At 40.5% G+C, this 19,508-nt stretch overlaps 1 protein-coding gene across 1 annotated transcript in view; it reads right to left on the bottom strand.

Moving 5' to 3' along the window:
* Positions 1 to 10,974: 10,974 nt before the first annotated feature.
* The window catches only part of LOC128692285 (uncharacterized), a 92,563-nt gene continuing 84,029 nt past the window's right edge, over positions 10,975 to 19,508 (bottom strand). Inside the window, 1 exon segment of the mRNA XM_070096282.1 lies at positions 10,975 to 14,563. Within this exon segment, the coding sequence (XP_069952383.1) occupies positions 14,554 to 14,563 (10 nt within the window). The 3' untranslated portion in view covers positions 10,975 to 14,553.

Raw genomic sequence — 19,508 nt, 5'->3', positions numbered from 1 at the left:
ACCTGTAAATATAAAAGAAACACTACCTGTTTATAAATTCAAGTCTCTTCTCAAAGATCACTTACTCACCTAAAACTAAATAAATACTGAATAACTGAACCTTATAAATTGTATATCTTCAATGTTTCTCACAATTATATCACATAAATGTTAAACCTAAGACCCAATCTAACTTTGTTATTTTTTAAATACACTACCTAACAGAATACTCCATTCGACTGAATGTACAGCAATGCATGCAACCATATGACCTGTCTTTGTGATACTCATTTGTGCTTTATTGTTATCTGTTTACAATAATGTTTTATCACTGATTACATCATTGCTTAGTTAATCTTAAGTTAATTTTAAGCCAGCCCATAATGCTATGCATACAAGTGGCTTTGGCATGCTGCTCTTATCTGTATTTTTTTGTACCTCTGTATGTATGCTCAAATTACTAAATAAATAAATAAATAAATAAATAAATATGAAACTAATATCATCTCTACGGCTTATTTATCTATCACAATTCATCTAATACGACATAATAAACAATATTAATAACATAGAAACATGATATATACTCTAGAATGATTAAAATGTCATAACATATGTGAGGAGTAAGTTTTGTTGTTGTTGGGTTCATAAGGGCCACCGAGAGAAGCCGTACATATTAGTGGTAGTGAGGCGGCAGCTGAAGCCACCAACACTATTTACACTGAAACAATGTATGTAATTTATAAATAAGAAATATTTACACTTACCTTGGAGATTTTAGTTTAATTAATTTGATGGAGGAGAAGCTGGCAGAGGTTTAGGGTGGTGGAAGATAGCAGGGCGGCATATGTTCAGTGGCCCTATACACCTCCAACAACATTGGAGAGTTACTTTCGTGTCATTTTTCTATTACTTTTGTGTCATTTTTCTATCATTTAATCGCTTAACTTACTTGCTACACTGTTAATGCTACACTTTATTGCTGGCTGGTGCTACAGCCTTTATCGATACCTGCTGCTTTAGTATGGTACATATCGCAGAATCACTGAAGAAGGCACATTCTCCCCTCTCTCTTCCTCCTCCATTTTGCTACGAGTTTTTTTCTTGAATTCTATTGTGTTTTTTTCCTTCTTTACCAAAGGCCTGGCACTAGGAGCTTCTTTTGGGCCCATGGTGGCTTATTTAGCAGTTGCAAGCACAAAAAAACAGTGGATTATTATGAAATGTATCGTATGAACCCATGGGGTGGTGGTCACTCACTGATAAACAATGGCACACCGAGTGTGAATGGTGTGGGAGACTTGCTTTGTGTGTGCACTGATGCTGGGATGCCGCTCCGATGTGTACCAGATGGTCGCTGAATCACAAGGCCAATCATGAACCGCGAGGCTACATTTTGCCGAAGAAAGTTGCCAAAAGTTGGATTTCATAAAAGTCGCGGCCACCAAAAGGCAGGGGTCCACTGTATGTATATACAAATGGTGTGACTTCCACTACTCAGCTTGTAGCTGTTGGAGTGCCACAAGGAAGTGTCCTAAGTCCTCTACTCTTTCTTATTTACATCAGTGACCTCCCAAATACATCTTGACTCCTTAAACCAGTTCCATTCACAGACGACACCACTTACGTCTTCTGCCATCCAAACCCGACTACTTAGTGACACTGTAAACAGTGAGCTACATAAAATATCAAACTGGATGATGACCAACAAACTCACTCTCAATACAGACAAAACCTACTTCATACCTTTTGGAAACAGCATTAAATACAGTAGACTGTTATATAACACGGATTTATTTGCCACATTTTGGTTATTGCACTACAGTAGACCCCTGGATTACATAATTAATCCGTTCCAGAGAAAGTGACTTATCCCGAATCTGACTTATTCTGAATTAATTTTACCCATAAGAAATAATGGAAATCCAATTAATCCATTTCAGAAACCTAAAAGTATTAAAAAAAAATGTTTTCTAAGTGAAATATACGTTTACCTACATGGAAAACAATGACACATGAAGAATAAAACAATAACAACATTACACTTACCTTTATTGAAGACATGGTGATGTATGGAAGACAGGAGGAGGAGAGAGGGTGGAGGAGTTTACAACTGTTTGGAAAGGAAATCCCCTTCCATAAAGACTTCAGGTACCAAGTCCTTATCGTGGGTTACTTTCCTTCTTTGTTTTTTAATGCTACTAGGACCAGCTTGAGAGTCACTGGACCCCTGTTGCTCAAAAGTGTTACAGAGAGGTCTGTTTCTGGTGTATGTTAGGAATTGTGTTGGGAGACAGGACAAGATAGTCCTTCAATATGACACTAATATCAGCTCTATGGCTGAAAAACTGAATAATACAAAACTATCATATGAATGCGTGGGATCGTCCTCACTGGCTGGTAAACAATGGCACATTGGCTGTACTACATGGAGTGCCGGGGCCGCTCAGGCCATGCAGACACGTTCTGGACGAATGACTCATAACGAGTTCAGCGACGTTCACTGAGCCAATATTTTGATGAAAAAACGTTACTTATTCCGGTGACGACTTAACCCTTAAACTGTCCAAACGTAGATCTACGTTTGCTCGCGTAGCACTCCAGACGTAGATCTACGTTTTTTTTTACATTCTTATGGAGAAAATCAAGGGCGGAGCCCTATGCGCACAGATGTAGATCTACATTTGGACAGTTAGAGGGTTAATCTGGGTGTCTACTGTATTGACAAATTGCAACACAATTTTATACAGCGCTTTGTAAAATTAACTTAACATGGTTCCATTTGCGGGCGTGGAAAAAATTTCCCCAGCTCAAGCTGCCACCTTGTTGTGGGTCAGCGGGGCAGACCTCCCACCATTCCCTACCACCCCTGACACTCCGCCATCCCCTACCACCCCTGACACTCCTGCTATCCCTTACCACCCGACACTCCTGTCACCCCCATCCCAGCCTTCGTGAATACAGCCTCTCCTCACTTAGCGACGTACTCATTTACTGACGACTCGAACTTACGACAGGCTCTCTGGCCAATATGCATACCTAAATAATGTATAGCAGAGCTGATTTCCACTATTCTGTTTATTACAGTAGTATAGAGTACATTACTGTATAAGCATTTAAAAATATACCAAAAAATGTTATAAATGGTGCAAAGGTGACATTAAAACAATATCAAGGATGGTTGACACCAACCCGCTACGATTACAGTATGCTCCTCACTTAGCGATGAATTTGTTTAATGATGTGGTCTCAGGAATGGAACTCCATCACTGAGTGAGAAGAGGCTGTATACACATTATTGTGCCTACTATATATACAGAACATTTAACTCCAATAAAACCCTCTGCTCAAACTTCTCCTAGACAGCCCCACCAGAACACAGGCATAACACATTGCACAAAACACTTTTGATATCCCTCATGTCCGTCTCACACTAAGAAAAAAACTCAATGCACATAAAGGGCCTGAAGATCTGGAACTCTTTGCTCGAACCAGCAAAAGGTTCCCTGCCCACAAATCAATTTACGACTATACTTACAAATCATCTCGTGTCAATAATAATCATACCCATGCTATGCTAATCTCTAACCAAATTTGAAGCAACTCTCCCAAATATTTTATTATCCCTTACCTATTAATGGTGGTTGGGGATTTCAATGCTAAAGTGGGTAAAAATGTTATGGAGGGAGTAGTAGGTAAATTTGGGGTGCCAGGGGTAAATGTAAATGGGGAGCCTTTAATTGAGCTATGTGTAGAAAGAAATTTGGTAATAAGTAATACATATTTTATGAAAAAGAGGATAAATAAATATACAAGTTATGATGTAGCACGTAATGAAAGTAGTTTGTTAGATTATGTATTGGTGGATAAAAGGTTGATGGGTAGGCTCCAGGATGTACATGTTTATAGAGGGGCAACTGATATATCGGATCATTATTTACTTGTAGCTACAGTTAGAGTAAGAGGTAGATGGGAAAAGAGGAAGGTGGCAACAACAAGTAAGAGGGAGGTGAAAGTGTATAAACTAAGGGAGGAGGAAGTTCAGGCGAGATATAAGCGACTATTGGCAGAAAGGTGGGCTAGTGCAAAGATGAGAAGTGGGGGGGGTTGAAGAGGGTTGGAATAGTTTTAAAAATGCAGTATTAGAATGTGGGGCAGAAGTTTGTGGTTATAGGAGGGTGGGGGCAGGAGGAAAGAGGAGTGATTGGTGGAATGATGAAGTAAAGGGTGTGATAAAAGAGAAAAAGGTAGCTTACGAGAGGTTTTTACAAAGCAGAAGTGTTATAAGAAGAGCAGAGTATATGGAGAGTAAAAGAAAGGTGAAGAGAGTGGTGAGAGAGTGCAAAAGGAGAGCAGATGAAAGAGTGGGAGAGGCACTGTCAAGAAATTTTAATGAAAATAAGAAAAAATTTTGGAGTGAGTAAAACAAGTTAAGAAAGCCTAGGGAAAGTATGGATTTGTCCATTAAAAACAGAGTAGGGGAGTTAGTAGATGGGGAGAGGGAGGTATTAGGTAGATGGCGAGAATATTTTGAGGAACTTTTAAATGTTGAGGAAGAAAGGGAGGCGGTAATTTCATGCACTGGCCAGGGAGGTATACCATCTTTTAGGAGCGAAGAAGAGCAGAATATAAGTGTGGTGGAGGTACGTGAGGCATTACGTAGAATGAAAGGGGGTAAAGCAGCTGGAACTGATGGGATCATGACAGAAATGTTTAAAGCAGGGGGGATATATGTTGGAGTGGTTGGTACTTTTGTTTAATAAATGTATGAAAGAGGGGAAGGTACCTAGGGATTGGCAGAGAGCATGTATAGTCCCTTTATATAAAGGGAAAGGGGACAAAAGAGATTGTAAAAATTATAGAGGAATAAGTTTACTGAGTATACCAGGAAAAGTATACTGTAGTTATAATTGAAAGAATTAGAGGTAAGACAGAATGTAGAATTGCGGATGAGCAAGGAGGTTTCAGAGTGGGTAGGGGATGTGTAGATCAAGTGTTTACATTGAAGCATATATGTGAACAGTATTTAGATAAAGGTAGGGAAGTTTTTACTGCATTTATGGATTGAGAAAAGGCATATGATAGAGTGGATAGAGGAGCAATGTGGCAGATGTTGCAAGTATATGGAATAGGTGGTAAGTTACTAAATGCTGTAAAGAGCTTTTATGAGGATAGTGAGGCTCAGGTTAGGGTGTGTAGAAGAGAGGGAGAATACCTCCCGGTAAAAGTAGGTCTTAGACAGGGATGTGTAATGTCACCATGGTTGTTTAATATATTTATAGATTGGGTTGTAAAAGAAGTAAATGCTAGGGTGTTCGGGAGAGGGGTGGGATTAAATTATGGGAAATCAAATTCAAAATGGGAATTGACACAGTTACTTTTTGCTGATGATACTGTGCTTATGGGAGATTCTAAAGAAAAATTGCAAAGGCTAGTGGATGAGTTTGAGAATGTGTGTAAAGGTAGAAAGTTGAAAGTGAACATAGAAAAGAGTAAGGTGATGAGGGTATCAAATGATTTAGATAAAGAAAAATTGGATATCAAATTGGGGAGGAGGAGTAGGGAAGAAGTGAATGTTTTCAGATACAGTGGACCCCCGCATACCGTACGCATCGCATACCGTACAATCCGCATACCGGACGCTTTGATCGCAAAAATTTGGCCTCGCATACCGCCCAAAAACCCGCTCACCGTCCTTCATCCGAGACACGTCCAATGTGCAGCCTGAGCCAGCCTCATATGTTCCGCCGGTGGCATTGTTCACCAGCCAGCCTCCGCGGTAACATCCAAGCATACAATCGGAATATTTCGTATTATTACAGTGTTTTCGGTGCTTTATCTGGAAAATAAGTGACCATGGACCCCAAGAAAGCTTCTAGTGCCAACCCTACAGCAATAAGGGTGAGAATTCCAATAGAAATGAAGAAAGAGATCATTGATAAGTATGAAAGTGGAGTGCGTGTCTCTGAGCTGGTCAGGTTGTACAAGAAACCCAAATCAACCATCTCTACTATTCAGGGCAACAGAAAGGCAATCAAGGAAGCTGTTCTTGCCAAAGGTTCAACTGTGTTTTCGAAACAGAGATCGCAAGTGATGGAAGATGTTGAGAGACTCTTATTGGTGTGGATAAATGAAAAACAGCTAGCAGGAGATAGCGTCTCTCAAGCGATCATAAGCGAAAAGGCTAGGAAGTTGCACGAGGATTTAATTAAAAAAATGCCTGCAACTAGTGATGATGTGAGTGAATTTAAGGCCAGCAAAGGTTGGTTTGAGAGATTTAAGAAGCGTAGTGGCATACATAGTGTGATAAGGCATGGTGAGGCTGCCAGTTCGGACCACAAAGCAGCTGAAAAATATGTGCAGGAATTCAAGGAGTACATAGAAAGTGAAGGACTGAAACCTGAACAAGTGTTTAATTGTGATGAAACAGGCCTGTTTTGGAAGAAAATGCCAAGCAGGACCTACATTACTCAGGAGGAAAAGGCACTCCCAGGACATAAGCCTATGAAAGACAGGCTTATTTTGTTAATGTGTTCCAATGCTACTGGTGATTGCAAAGTGAAGCCTTTATTAGTGTATCACTCTGAAACTCCCAGACTGTTCAGGCAAAAGAATGTCCTCAAGGAGAATTTGTGTGTGCTGTGGAGGGCAAACAGTAAGGCATGGGTCACTAGGGACTTTTTCTATGACTGGTTACACCATGCATTTGCCCCCAATGTGAAAGATTACCTAACTGAAAAGAAATTAGAACTTAAGTGCCTCCTGGTGTTAGACAATGCCCCTGGTCATCCTACAGACGTGGCAGAGCGACTTTATGATGACATGAAATTCATTAAGGTGAAGTTTTTGCCTCCTAATACCACTCCTCTCCTGCAGCCCATGGACCAGCAGGTTATTGCAAACTTCAAAAAACTGTACACAAAAGCTCTGTTTGAAAGGTGCTTTGTAGTGACCTCAGAAACTCAACTGACTCTAAGAGAGTTTTGGAGAGATCACTTTAATATCCTCAATTGTGTAAACCTTATAGGTAAGGCTTGGGAGGGAGTGACTAAGAAGACCTTGAACTCTGCTTGGAAGAAACTGTGGCCAGAATGTGTAGACAAAAAGGATTTTGAAGGGTTTGAGGCTAACCCTGAGAGGATTATGCCAGTTGAGGAATCCATTGTGGCATTGGGAAAGTCCTTAGGGTTGGAGGTTAGTGGGGATGATGTGGAAGAGTTGGTGGAGGAGGACAATGAAGAACTAACCACTGATGAGCTGATAGATCAACTTCAACAGCAAGAGGCCAGACCTGAGGAAACTGGTTCAGAGGAGGAGTTTACCTGGAGTTTACCTGGAGAGAGTTCCGGGGGTCAACGCCCCCGCGGCCCGGTCTGAGACCAGGCCTCCTGGTGGATCACAGCCTGATCAACCAGGCTGTTGCTGCTGGCTGCACGCAAACCAACATACGAGCTACAGCCCGGCTGATCCGGAACTGACTTTAGGTGCTTGTCCAGTGCCAGCTTGAAGACTGCCAGGGGTCTGTTGGTAATCCCCCTTATGTGTGCTGGGAGGCAGTTGAACAGTCTCGGGCCCCTGACACTTATTGTATGGTCTCTTAACGTGCTAGTGACACCCCTGCTTTTCATTGGGGGGATGGTGCATCGTCTGCCAAGTCTTTTGCTTTCGTAATGAGTGATTTTCGTGTGCAAGTTCGGTACTAGTCCCTCTAGGATTTTCCAGGTGTATATAATCATGTATCTCTCCCTCCTGCGTTCCAGGGAATACAGGTTTAGGAACCTCAAGCGCTCCCAATAATTGAGGTGTTTTATCTCCGTTATGCGTGCCGTGAAAGTTCTCTGTACATTTTCTAGGTCGGCAATTTCACCTGCCTTGAAAGGTGCTGTTAGTGTGCAGCAATATTCCAGCCTAGATAGAACAAGTGACCTGAAGAGTGTCATCATGGGCTTGGCCTCCCTAGTTTTGAAGGTTCTCATTATCCATCCTGTCATTTTTCTAGCAGATGCGATTGATACAATGTTATGGTCCTTGAAGGTGAGATCCTCCGACATGATCACTCCCAGGTCTTTGACGTTGGTGTTTCGCTCTATTTTGTGGCCAGAATTTGTTTTGTACTCTGATGACGATTTAATTTCCTCATGTTTACCATATCTGAGTAATTGAAATTTCTCATCGTTGAACTTCATATTGTTTTCTGCAGCCCACTGAAAGATTTGGTTGATGTCTGCCTGGAGCTTTGCAGTGTCTGCAATGGAAGACACTGTCATGCAGATTCGGGTGTCATCTGCAAAGGAAGACACGGTGCTGTGGCTGACATCCTTGTCTATGTCGGATATAAGGATGAGGAACAAGATGGGAGCGAGTACTGTGCCTTGTGGAACAGAGCTTTTCACCGTAGCTGCCTCGGACTTTACTCTGTTGACGACTACTCTCTGTGTTCTGTTAGTGAGGAAATTATAGATCCATCGACCGACTTTTCCTGTTATTCCTTTAGCACGCATTTTGTGCGCTATTACGCCATGGTCACACTTGTCGAAGGCTTTTGCAAAGTCTGTATATATTACATCTGCATTCTTTTTGTCTTCTAGTGCATTTAGGACCTTGTCGTAGTGGTCCAATAGTTGAGACAGACAGGAGCGACCTGTTCTAAACCCATGTTGCCCTGGGTTGTGTAACTGATGGGTTTCTAGATGCGTGGTGATCTTGCTTCTTAGGACCCTTTCAAAGATTTTTATGATATGGGATGTTAGTGCTATTGGTCTGTAGTTCTTTGCTGTTGCTTTACTGCCCCCTTTGTGGAGTGGGGCTATGTCTGTTGTTTTTAGTAACTGTGGGACGACCCCCGTGTCCATGCTCCCTCTCCATAGGATGGAAAAGGCTCGTGATAGGGGCTTCTTGCAGTTCTTGATGAACACAGAGTTCCATGAGTCTGGCCCTGGGGCAGAGTGCATGGGCATGTCATTTATCGCCTGTTCGAAGTCATTTGGCGTCAGGATAACATCGGATAGGCTTGTGTTAATCAAATTTTGTGGCTCTCTCATAAAAAATTCATTTTGATCTTCGACTCTCAGTCTGGTTAGCGGCTTGCTAAAAACTGAGTCATATTGGGACTTGAGTAGCTCACTCATTTCCTTGCTGTCATCTGTGTAGGACCCATCTTGTTTAAGTAGGGGCCCAATACTGGACGTTGTTCTCGATTTTGATTTGGCATAGGAGAAGAAATACTTTGGGTTTCTTTCGATTTCATTTATGGCTTTTAGTTCTTCCCGCGATTCCTGACTCCTAAAGGATTCTTTTAGCTTAAGTTCGATGCTTGCTATTTCTCTGACCAGTGTCTCCCTGCGCATTTCAGATATATTGACCTCTTTTAGCCGCTCTGTTATTCTTTTCCGTCGCCTGTAAAGGGAGCGCCTGTCTCTTTCTATTTTACATCTACTCCTCCTTTTTCTTAGAGGAATAAGCCTTGTGCATACATCGAGTGCCACCGAGTTAATCTGTTCTAGGCATAAGTTTGGGTCTGTGTTGCTTAGTATATCTTCCCAGCTTATATCGGTTAGGACTTGGTTTACTTGGTCCCACTTTATGTTTTTGTTATTGAAGTTGAATTTGGTGAATGCTCCCTCGTGACTAGTCTCATTTTGTCGGTCTGGGGCTCCACGCATACATGTCTGAACCTCAATTATGTTGTGATCTGAGTATATTGTTTTTGATATGGTGACATTTCTTATCAGATCATCATTGTTAGTGAATATGAGGTCTAGTGTATTCTCCAGTCTAGTAGGCTCTATTATTTGCTGGTTTAAATTGAATTTTGTGCAGAGATTTAAAAGCTCGTGTGAGTGTGAGTTTTCATCAGAGCTGCCTCCTGGTGTTATTTCTGCAACAATATTATTTGCTATATTCCTCCATTTTAGGTGCCTTAAGTTGAAATCCCCCAGGAGCAAGATGTTGGGTGCAGGAGCTGGAAGATTTTCCAGACAGTGGTCAATTTTTAACAGCTGTTCCTGGAATTGCTGGGAAGTTGCATCCGGAGGCTTGTAGAAATTGAGAGAGAAATTGAAGAAGTTGCCTACTACAAAGATTAAGGAAATCTGTGCAAAGTGGCTTGAAGTGCAAACCTTCATGGAAGAAAATCACCCTCACACAGCTATTGCAAGCCGTGTTGGCAACCTGTACACTGACAATGTTGTGAAACACTTTAGGGAAGTCATAAAGGAACGAGAGGTACAGGCCACTATGGACAGATATGTTGTGCGAAAGAAGTCCAGTGACTCTGAAGCTGGTCCTAGTGGCATTAAAAGAAGAAGGGAAGTAACCCCAGAAAAGGACTTGACACCTCAAGTCTTAATGGAAGGGGATTCCCCTTCTAAACACTAACACACACTCTCCCCTCCTCCCATCCCATCAATCATCACCAGATCTTCAATAAAAATAAGTGTCATGTAATTGTGCATGCCTTTTTCAGTTTGTGTGCATTAAAATTAACATTTCATGTGGTATAAAAATTTTTTTTTCATACTTTGGGTGTCTTGCACGGATTAATTTGATTTCCATTATTTCTTATGGGGAAAATTCATTCGCATACCGAACATTTTGCATAACAACCAGCCCTCTTGCACGGATTAAGGTCGCTATGCGGGGGTCCACTGTACTTGGGAGTTGACGTGTCGGCGGATGGATTTATGAAGGATGAGGTTAATCATAGAATTGATGAGGGAAAAAAGGTGAGTGGTGCGTTGAGGTATATGTGGAGTCAAAAAACGTTATCTATGGAGGCAAGGAAGGGAATGTATGAAAGTATAGTAGTACCAACTGTTACGTTGGTTGTCCCTTATTATTTTGATAGTAAGGTTCTCACTACATGTTCTAGTGTGGGGTAGCTTTTTACTTAATGGCCTTATCTGTCTAGGGGTAATACTTACATCATGGCTGATCATCTTGAGTGTCTCTGATACCCTTTCACCAGCCCTCTTCACAGGTTATGTAAACTACTACTATAAAAATATAACTGTATTCTCAATAGATATGTACAGAATATACAATCACAGCCTCACATTTTCAAAACAAAATCTACACACTCCATACCTGTTCTCCACATGGTGTGTTCCAACAACTTTTGTCCTCTCTTCTTGACATAACTCTGGGCTAACCAGTGTTTTGACACACTTTAGTCACCCTGGGTATGGTAGCCACAACTTAAATTATAAAAACTCACCCCTGGAGCACACATGATGCCCCAAAAGATAGGAGGACCCAGAGATCCTGCCAGGTTGAAGGTCAGCCACAGAGAGAGGGAGTCAGTGAGAGGGAGAGAGAGAGAGAGCCTGGCTAAGCTCCTCCCACCAAAACAAAAGACTGTTGCCAAGCACAATTCTCCAGTTACCACAATTCTACCACACCTTAATTTTACTTTTACAAAAAGAAATACAACTTTATAAACTACTTATTTAAATTGTGTGTTTATGTGTCTATAGTATAACCTATTATATTGAGAAAAATAGGCTTGACCCAGCTGCCTCTCAGTCATAAGGTTGATCAGTCCTTCTGACATTTAGAGCAAAGTCCCCATCAATTCAATATAATTAGGTATTCCAGAGTAACTGTTATTTATAAATACATGTTGGGTCCTATAGCCCCATAACACCCCCACCTCCAGACGAAGTCTCACAAAAGCTAGCCGTGTCCCTCAGGATACGGCTAGTAAAAAGTATATTGCTTAAGTCTGAAGGCGGTAAACAAGACTACTAGAAATGCTACATATTTCCTAGCACCATAACTACTCTTTTTTCACTTTACTGTTATTTACAACAGATTGCAGAATTTTTTATAAAAGCATTTTAACCATACCCATATACTCAAGGGTGTAACTATTTACAATTTTAGTGACTTTTAAACAATACACATTACAATGCAAAATTGCACACAATGCCCACTGTGAAAGCCCGCACCAACAGGCCTGTGCCTCTGCTACGGTAATCCAGCAAGCAACTGGTACTCCAGGGTGGCATCTTCCTGATCAGGAGATGAGAGTAGAGCCAAACCCAGAGCAGTCAGGTGTACACCAGGCAGGAAACTTCACAAAACATGTCAAGGTGTCTCTCACTTGGTGGCCGAACCAAACAGTGAGACTTCCAGTCAACACTCACGATCCTTAACATGGTCAGGCACTCAAGCCCATCTTCCGAGGTCCCACTCCACACAGATCCTCCAAACTTATGAAGAGGAGGCTGACATAGAACATGGAGGGGTCCAAGGGACCACAAAGGCAAATCGTCGGGCCGTTTTGTATATAGAGCACACCAAGACACAACATCACATACCTTCCTGAACGTCTCATGTTACCGAAGGTTGTCAACTACTGCCTCAACTCACATTTACGTACACCCTGACCCTCGTCACACTTTTGGCTCTGACTCGACTCCTTCACAGTCAGATGGCTGGTAGGGAGTACTCAGGCTCGCCGAGAGTTCACCACTGCAAAAACAACAAGGTCAGCACATGACAAACACTATGTACAAAGTACGCACCATGCATCTACATGAAACATCTAGAGAGAGCATCAGCAACCACATTCTCTGAGCCTTTTATATATTTAACTTTCAAATTAAAAGGCTGTAGGAACAAAGCCCATCTTAAGAGTCTTTGATTGTGGTTTCTCATTCTTTGCAAAAACCTCAGAGGGTTATGGTCACTATACACTATTACAGGATGTGGGGAAGCACTAATATAAACTTCAAATTTCTGCACAGCCAACACCAAAGCCAAAGCCTCTTTCTCTACAGTTGCATAACTACGTTGATGCTTTTTTAATTTGGCTGAATGGTAACAAACTGGCTGAAGGCTATCTCTCTCATCACCCTGCAACAACACTGCACCTACCCCTACATCACTAGCATCCACTTGTAGAGAGAAGGGGCATTCAAACTCAGGACTTTTCAAGATAGGAGCATTCCCTAATAACATTTTCACATTTTCAAAAGCCCTGTCACACTTGCTGTCCCAGTTGAATTGAACTTTGGGACTGGTCAAGGTTGTCAGTGGTGACGTTACCTGGGAGAGGTTGGGGCAGAATCGTCTGTAATAACCCACCATGCCCAGGAACCTCATCACTGCCTTCCGATTCTGTGGTCTAAGAAAATTTATAATGGCCTCCACCTTAGCATGAATTGGGGCAACTTTTTCCTGACCAACTACATATCCTAAGAATTGTACACTGGCTTGGCCAAACTCACTTTTGCTCAAATTGATGGTTAGATTGGCTTGGGATAGACATTCAAACAACTTTTGCAATCTTACCAAGTGAGTTTCCCACTGGTTACTGAATACCACAATATCATCTAGGGGTTGTTGAGGTGGTTTGGTCATTTAGAGAGAATGGATCAAAGTAGAATGACATGGAAAGCATATAAATCTATAGGGGAAGGAAAGAGGGGTAGGGGCCATCCTCGAAAGGGTTGGAAAGAGGGGGTAAAGGAGGTTTTGTGGGCGAGGGGCTTGGACTTCCAGCCAGCGTGCACGAGCGTGTTAGATAGGAGTGAATGGAGACGAATGATACTTGGGACCTGACGATCTGTTGGAGTGTGAGCAGGGTAATATTTAGTGAAGGGATTCAGGGAAACCGGTTATTTTCATATAGTCGGACTTGAGTCCTGGAAATGGGAAGTACAATGCCTGCACTTTAAAGGAGGGGTTTGGGATATTGGCAGTTTGGAGGGATATGTTGTGTATCTTTATACGTACATGCTTCTAAACTGTTCTATCCTGAGCACCTCTGCAAAAGCAGTGATAATGTGTGAGTGTGGTGAAAGTGTTGAATGATGATGAAAGTATTTTCTTTTTGGGGATTTTCTTTCTTTTTTGGGTCACCCTGCCTCAGTGGGAGACGGCCGACTTGTTGAAAAAAAAAAAAAACTATTAAATAATTTTTACAAACCTAAAAATGTTTGTATCATAATTGTACTACCTTATATGAATAACTGAGTAAAATTTTGAATATTTGACGTGTGTCTAGACTTAATTAGTCCGTTAAGTCCGCCCAAAATGCCTCAGCATGATAGTGGCTTTCTTTGTACCAATCAAATTCTGAAATGTAAACACACATTGTAACCTTTGCAAAGAAATGAACTTTTGATTTCTATTTGATTTGATTTTGGTCACAGTTTTTTTCTCATTATGCACTGTGTGCTGCAGGATTTTTTTTTATATGGTGCACACTTACCACATAGACCCATTCTCTCATATCTAGGCCCAAATTTACCGCTCACAGCTTATTTGAGTGAGCTGAGCTCATGACATAGTACTACTAGGGCACTGACCCTGGCTTCAAAGCCATAGAACAATGGCACGGACCCTCAAGGGGTTAAAACTGCTGAAACATAAAAAATAAGAACATTGAAACACTGTAAGCTGCACAAAAATAATTTTTTGTATCCTTCCTGCTGTCAATAGGGCACAGAGGTTGTTAGTCCTTCTTCAGGTCACTAAATACAGTGGTGGTAACGTAGTTCCAGTTCTGTAAATCTGCAACATCTGGTGCATCAGTTACATCATCTTCAACATTTCTCCAATCTTTTATCATGACAACCTGTAAAAAGATATGACTGTATAAAATAATAGGCAAACTTCATGCCCTATCTTTTGGCCCATTCCATTGTTCCAGTCAGCCAAACTCATAGCTATTTCTCTAGTATTCCTCCTATTCTGTCGACTGAGTACAAGAAACTGCCCATTTACCTATTTCAACTACCCAATAAAGTGATCAGAAATTGGTAATTTGGCCAATTTCACAGAAATTTCAAGTGATGCCAATTTCAAAATACGGTCCAGAATAAACAATGCAGACATTCCTTGCACCAAAATAACATTTTCTCTGTTCATTAGTCATGTCTCCAGGCCCCTTTTATATTACACTTGCTTTCCATTTTAAATTTTTATTCTCACAAAAAATAGAAGATTTACTATTATGCAGACTACTTCATTATTGTAGTAATTGTATAAATAATGTTAACCCATTTGTGAGTGCGTATCAGACTGGCCAGTTGGACACACATTGGACATGTGATGTGATTTGTTTACTCTTGAACATGGGCAAAAATTGAACATTTCCACTACTTTGAGCTCAATTTCAAGGCACTTTCCATCCAATCAAATCATCTCTTTTTCTGTAGTATGTCTTCCATTCTATCAAAGGAGACCAACCGAGAATACAACCATAAAAACCTTACGAAAATACACCGCAAAGTTGTTGTTTTACACCAGAAACACGGTCGTAGTTTTTTTCATATTATGCACTGCAAGCTGCAGGATTTTTTTATATAGTGCACACTTACCACACAGACCTATTCTCTCATATGTCGGCCCAAATTTATCAGTCACAGCTTATCTGAGTGAGCTGAGCTTATGGCATCATACTATGGGACTGACAGTGGTTTCAAAGCCACCTTAATTTTTATGGACAATGTACAGTGTTTGTGCTTTACACAATAAGAAGCATTTCCTTTATTCGCTGGAACCGTGGCTAGGGCTAAAAGTGAGCTGGATATAACAATAAATGGAGAAAAATTGGAATGACTTATACAGCAAGTAGTACCACCAAACAGTAGCAGCAGGTTGGTACAGCAACCCCAGAAATTTGAAATTATGCTAGCCAAAATTAGTGCTGGATTACTGATGAAACAGGATTAGTGATGGCCAACTTGCATTTTTTTTTTTTTTTTTTTTTAACAAGTCGGCCGTCTCCCACCGAGGCAGGGTGACCCAAAAAAGAAAGAAAATCCCCAAAAAGAAAATACTTTCATCATCATTCAACACTTTCACCACACTCACACATTATCACTGCTTTTGCAGAGGTGCTCAGAATACAACAGTTTAGAAGCATATACGTATAAAGATACACAACATATCCCTCCAAACTGCCAATATCCCAAAACCCCTCCTTTAAAGTGCAGGCATTGTACTTCCCATTTCCAGGACTCAAGTCCGACTATGTGAAAATAACCGGTTTCCCTGAATCCATTCACTAAATATTACTCTGCTCACGCTCCAACAGATCGTCAGGTCCCAAGTATAATTCGTCTCCATTCACTCCTATCTAACACGCTCATGCACGCTTGCTGGAAGTCCAAGCCCCTCGCCCACAAAACCTCCTTTACCCCCTCTTTCCAACCCTTTCGAGGACGACCCCTACCCCTCCTTCCTTCCCCTATATATTTATGTGCTTTCCATGTTATTCTACTTTGATCCATTCTCTCTAAATGACCAAACCACCTCAACAACCCCTCTTCTGCCCTCTGACTAATACTTTTATTAACTCCACACCTTCTCCTAATTTCCACACTCCGAATTTTCTGCATAATATTTACACCACACATTGCCCTTAGACAGGACATCTCCACTGCCTCCAACCATCTCCTCGCTGCTGCATTTACCACCCAAGCTTCACATCCATATAAGAGTGTTGGTACTACTATACTTTCATACATTCCCTTCTTTGCCTCCATAGATAACGTTTTTTGACTCCACATATACCTCAACGCACCACTCACCTTTTTTCCCTCATCAATTCTATGATTAACCTCATCCTTCATAAATCCATCCGCCGACACGTCAACTCCCAAGTATCTGAAAACATTCACTTCTTCCATACTCCTCCTCCCCAATTTGATATCCAATTTTTCTTTATCTAAATCATTTGATACCCTCATCATCTTACTCTTTTCTATGTTCACTTTCAACTTTCTACCTTTACACACATTCTCAAACTCATCCACTAACCTTTGCAATTTTTCTTTAGAATCTCCCATAAGCACAGTATCATCAGCAAAAAGTAACTGTGTCAATTCCCATTTTGAATTTGATTCCCCATAATTTAATCCCACCCCTCTCCCGAACACCCTAGCATTTACTTCTTTTACAACCCCATCTATAAATATATTAAACAACCATGGTGACATTACACATCCCTGTCTAAGACCTACTTTTACCGGGAAGTATTCTCCCTCTCTTCTACACACCCTAACCTGAGCCTCACTATCCTCATAAAAGCTCTTTACAGCATTTAGTAACTTACCACCTATTCCATATACTTGCAACATCTGCCACATTGCTCCTCTATCCACTATCATATGCCTTTTCTAAATCCATAAATGCAATAAAAACTTCCCTACCTTTATCTAAATACTGTTCATATATATGCTTCAATGTAAACACTTGATCTACACATCCCCTACCCACTCTGAAGCCTCCCTGCTCATCCGCAATCCTACATTCTGTCTTACCTCTAATTCTTTCAATTATAACCCTACCGTATACTTTTCCTGGTATACTCGGTAAAAATATTCCTCTATAATTTTTACAATCTCTTTTGTCCCCTTTCCCTTTATATAAAGGGACTATACATGCTCTCTGCCAATCCCTAGGTACCTTCCCCTCTTTCATACATTAAACAAAAGTACCAACCACTCCAACACTATATCCCCCCCTGCTTTTAACATTTCTGTCATGATCCCATCAGTTCCAGCTGCTTTACCCCCTTTCATTCTACGTAATGCCTCACGTGCCTCCACCACACTTCTTCTTCACTCCTAAAAGATGGTATACCTCCCTGGCCAGTGCATGAAATTACCGCCTCCCTTTCTTCCTCAACATTTAAAAGTTCCTCAAAATATTCTCGCCATGTACCTAATACCTCCCTCTATCCATCTACTAACTTCCCTACTCTGTTTTTAAATGACAAATCCATACTTTCCCTAGGCTTTCTTAACTTGTTTAACTCACTCCAAAATTTTTTCTTATTTTCATTTAAAATTTCTTGACAGTGCCTCTCCCACTCTATCATCTTGCATATATAAACACAATAATAATGATGTTTATTTCTTTTAGCTATACAGATAATGTAGTTTAAAGCTAATTGATACATTATGTAGTAGGCACAAAATAAAGCCACTAATTGTGCAATGCATTCTGGGCAACTAATCATAAAGCTTACATGTTACTTAACTCTTTGAGTGCCATCACATAGAACAACTTCATTGAGGCCAGGGTCCCTCATGTAATTCTACACCATGAAGAACAAAAAGGCATAATACCATGACTGGAACAATGCACAAATAACCTGCACATAGGAGAGAGGAGCTTATAACAATGTTTCAGTCCATCTTGGACCATTTACAAAGTCACTTTGTAAATGGTCCAAGACAAACTGAAACATCATCGTAAGTTCCTTTCTCATATGTTCGGGCTATTTGTGTATTTTACATCATGAGCTCAGCTCACTCAGATAAGCTGTAAGTGGTAAATTTTAACCTAGATATGTGAGAATGGGTCTGTGTGGTGAATGTGCCCAATATAAAAAAAAAAGATCCTGCCCTATGCAGTGTATGATGGGACAAGCAAAATTCCAACCATGTATACAGTTTAAAATTGTAAATTTGAGGTGTTTTCTTGGATGGTTTTATTGGCTGTTATTTGGTATCATTCAATAGAACAGAAGACATACTAGAGAAATAGAGATTATTTTGGTTGGTTTCAGGCATGGAAGTATCTCGAAATTGAGCACAAATTAGCAGAAAAATTCAACTTGGCCAATTTTCCCGAGGACAGGTGAGGCTTCCTACAACTCTGTTTTTAATAGGTCTAAATCAATTATTGGAACACCATAAACCATGACTAATCCTGATTATATTTTATTATCTCATTGTAAACTTGCAAAGAAATAAAAATTTGAATTTTGAATTTTTGAATTTTGAAAATAGAGTAAATCTTCTACTTTTGTGGGATTATGAATTCAACACAGAAGGCAAGTATAATGCAGGAGAGGCCTGGGGATGTGGATAAAGAACAAGGGACATGTTTTAATGCCAGGAATGTCTACACTGTTTATTTAGGATTACAGTAGACCGTCATTTAGCATGAGTTTATTTGGCACGATTTGGGTATAGCACGATTGAAGAATTGCTGCACAATTTTATGTAACACGTCATAAAATTAATTTAACACAGTTCAGTTTGCGGGAAGGAAAAAAAAATTTCTTTTTCCTTAAGCGGCCGCCTTGTTGTGGATCAGCCAGGGAGACCTCGTTGTATAAAATTGTGCCGCAATTTTTCAATAGTACAATAACCAAAACATGGCAAATAAATCCGTGTAATATAATGGTCTAGTATACCACTATATATTTCCACTCACCACATAGCCATTAGACTGTTACTACAGCTTGGGGTATGATAGGGAGTATTCCAATATGCATGACAACTATACATAATACTGACAGCAGCACTAAGTGATGCTTACAAGTGTTGCACATGTTTTTGAATATATAATAACAATAACAGATTATACCTTTTATTTATGACATTTCAACCACTGTGGGGCTATGCCACATGGGCAAAAACAGTGTTAAATTAAAGACTTATTCAGTTTATGTATCTTTGATTTACTGATTGTCTGCTTTTGCCATCTACTACCAATGGAATGCAATCAGGTTTAATTCAAGAAAGGAGAGGGAAGCTCTAGTTACTTGAATTAAGAGCCCT

The sequence above is a fragment of the Cherax quadricarinatus genome, chromosome 53, assembly GCF_038502225.1.
Source record: "Cherax quadricarinatus isolate ZL_2023a chromosome 53, ASM3850222v1, whole genome shotgun sequence".
Taxonomy (NCBI): Eukaryota; Metazoa; Arthropoda; class Malacostraca; order Decapoda; family Parastacidae; genus Cherax; species Cherax quadricarinatus.
Note: the sequence above shows the minus strand (reverse complement) of the source record. Positions and strands in the feature narration are given on the sequence as shown.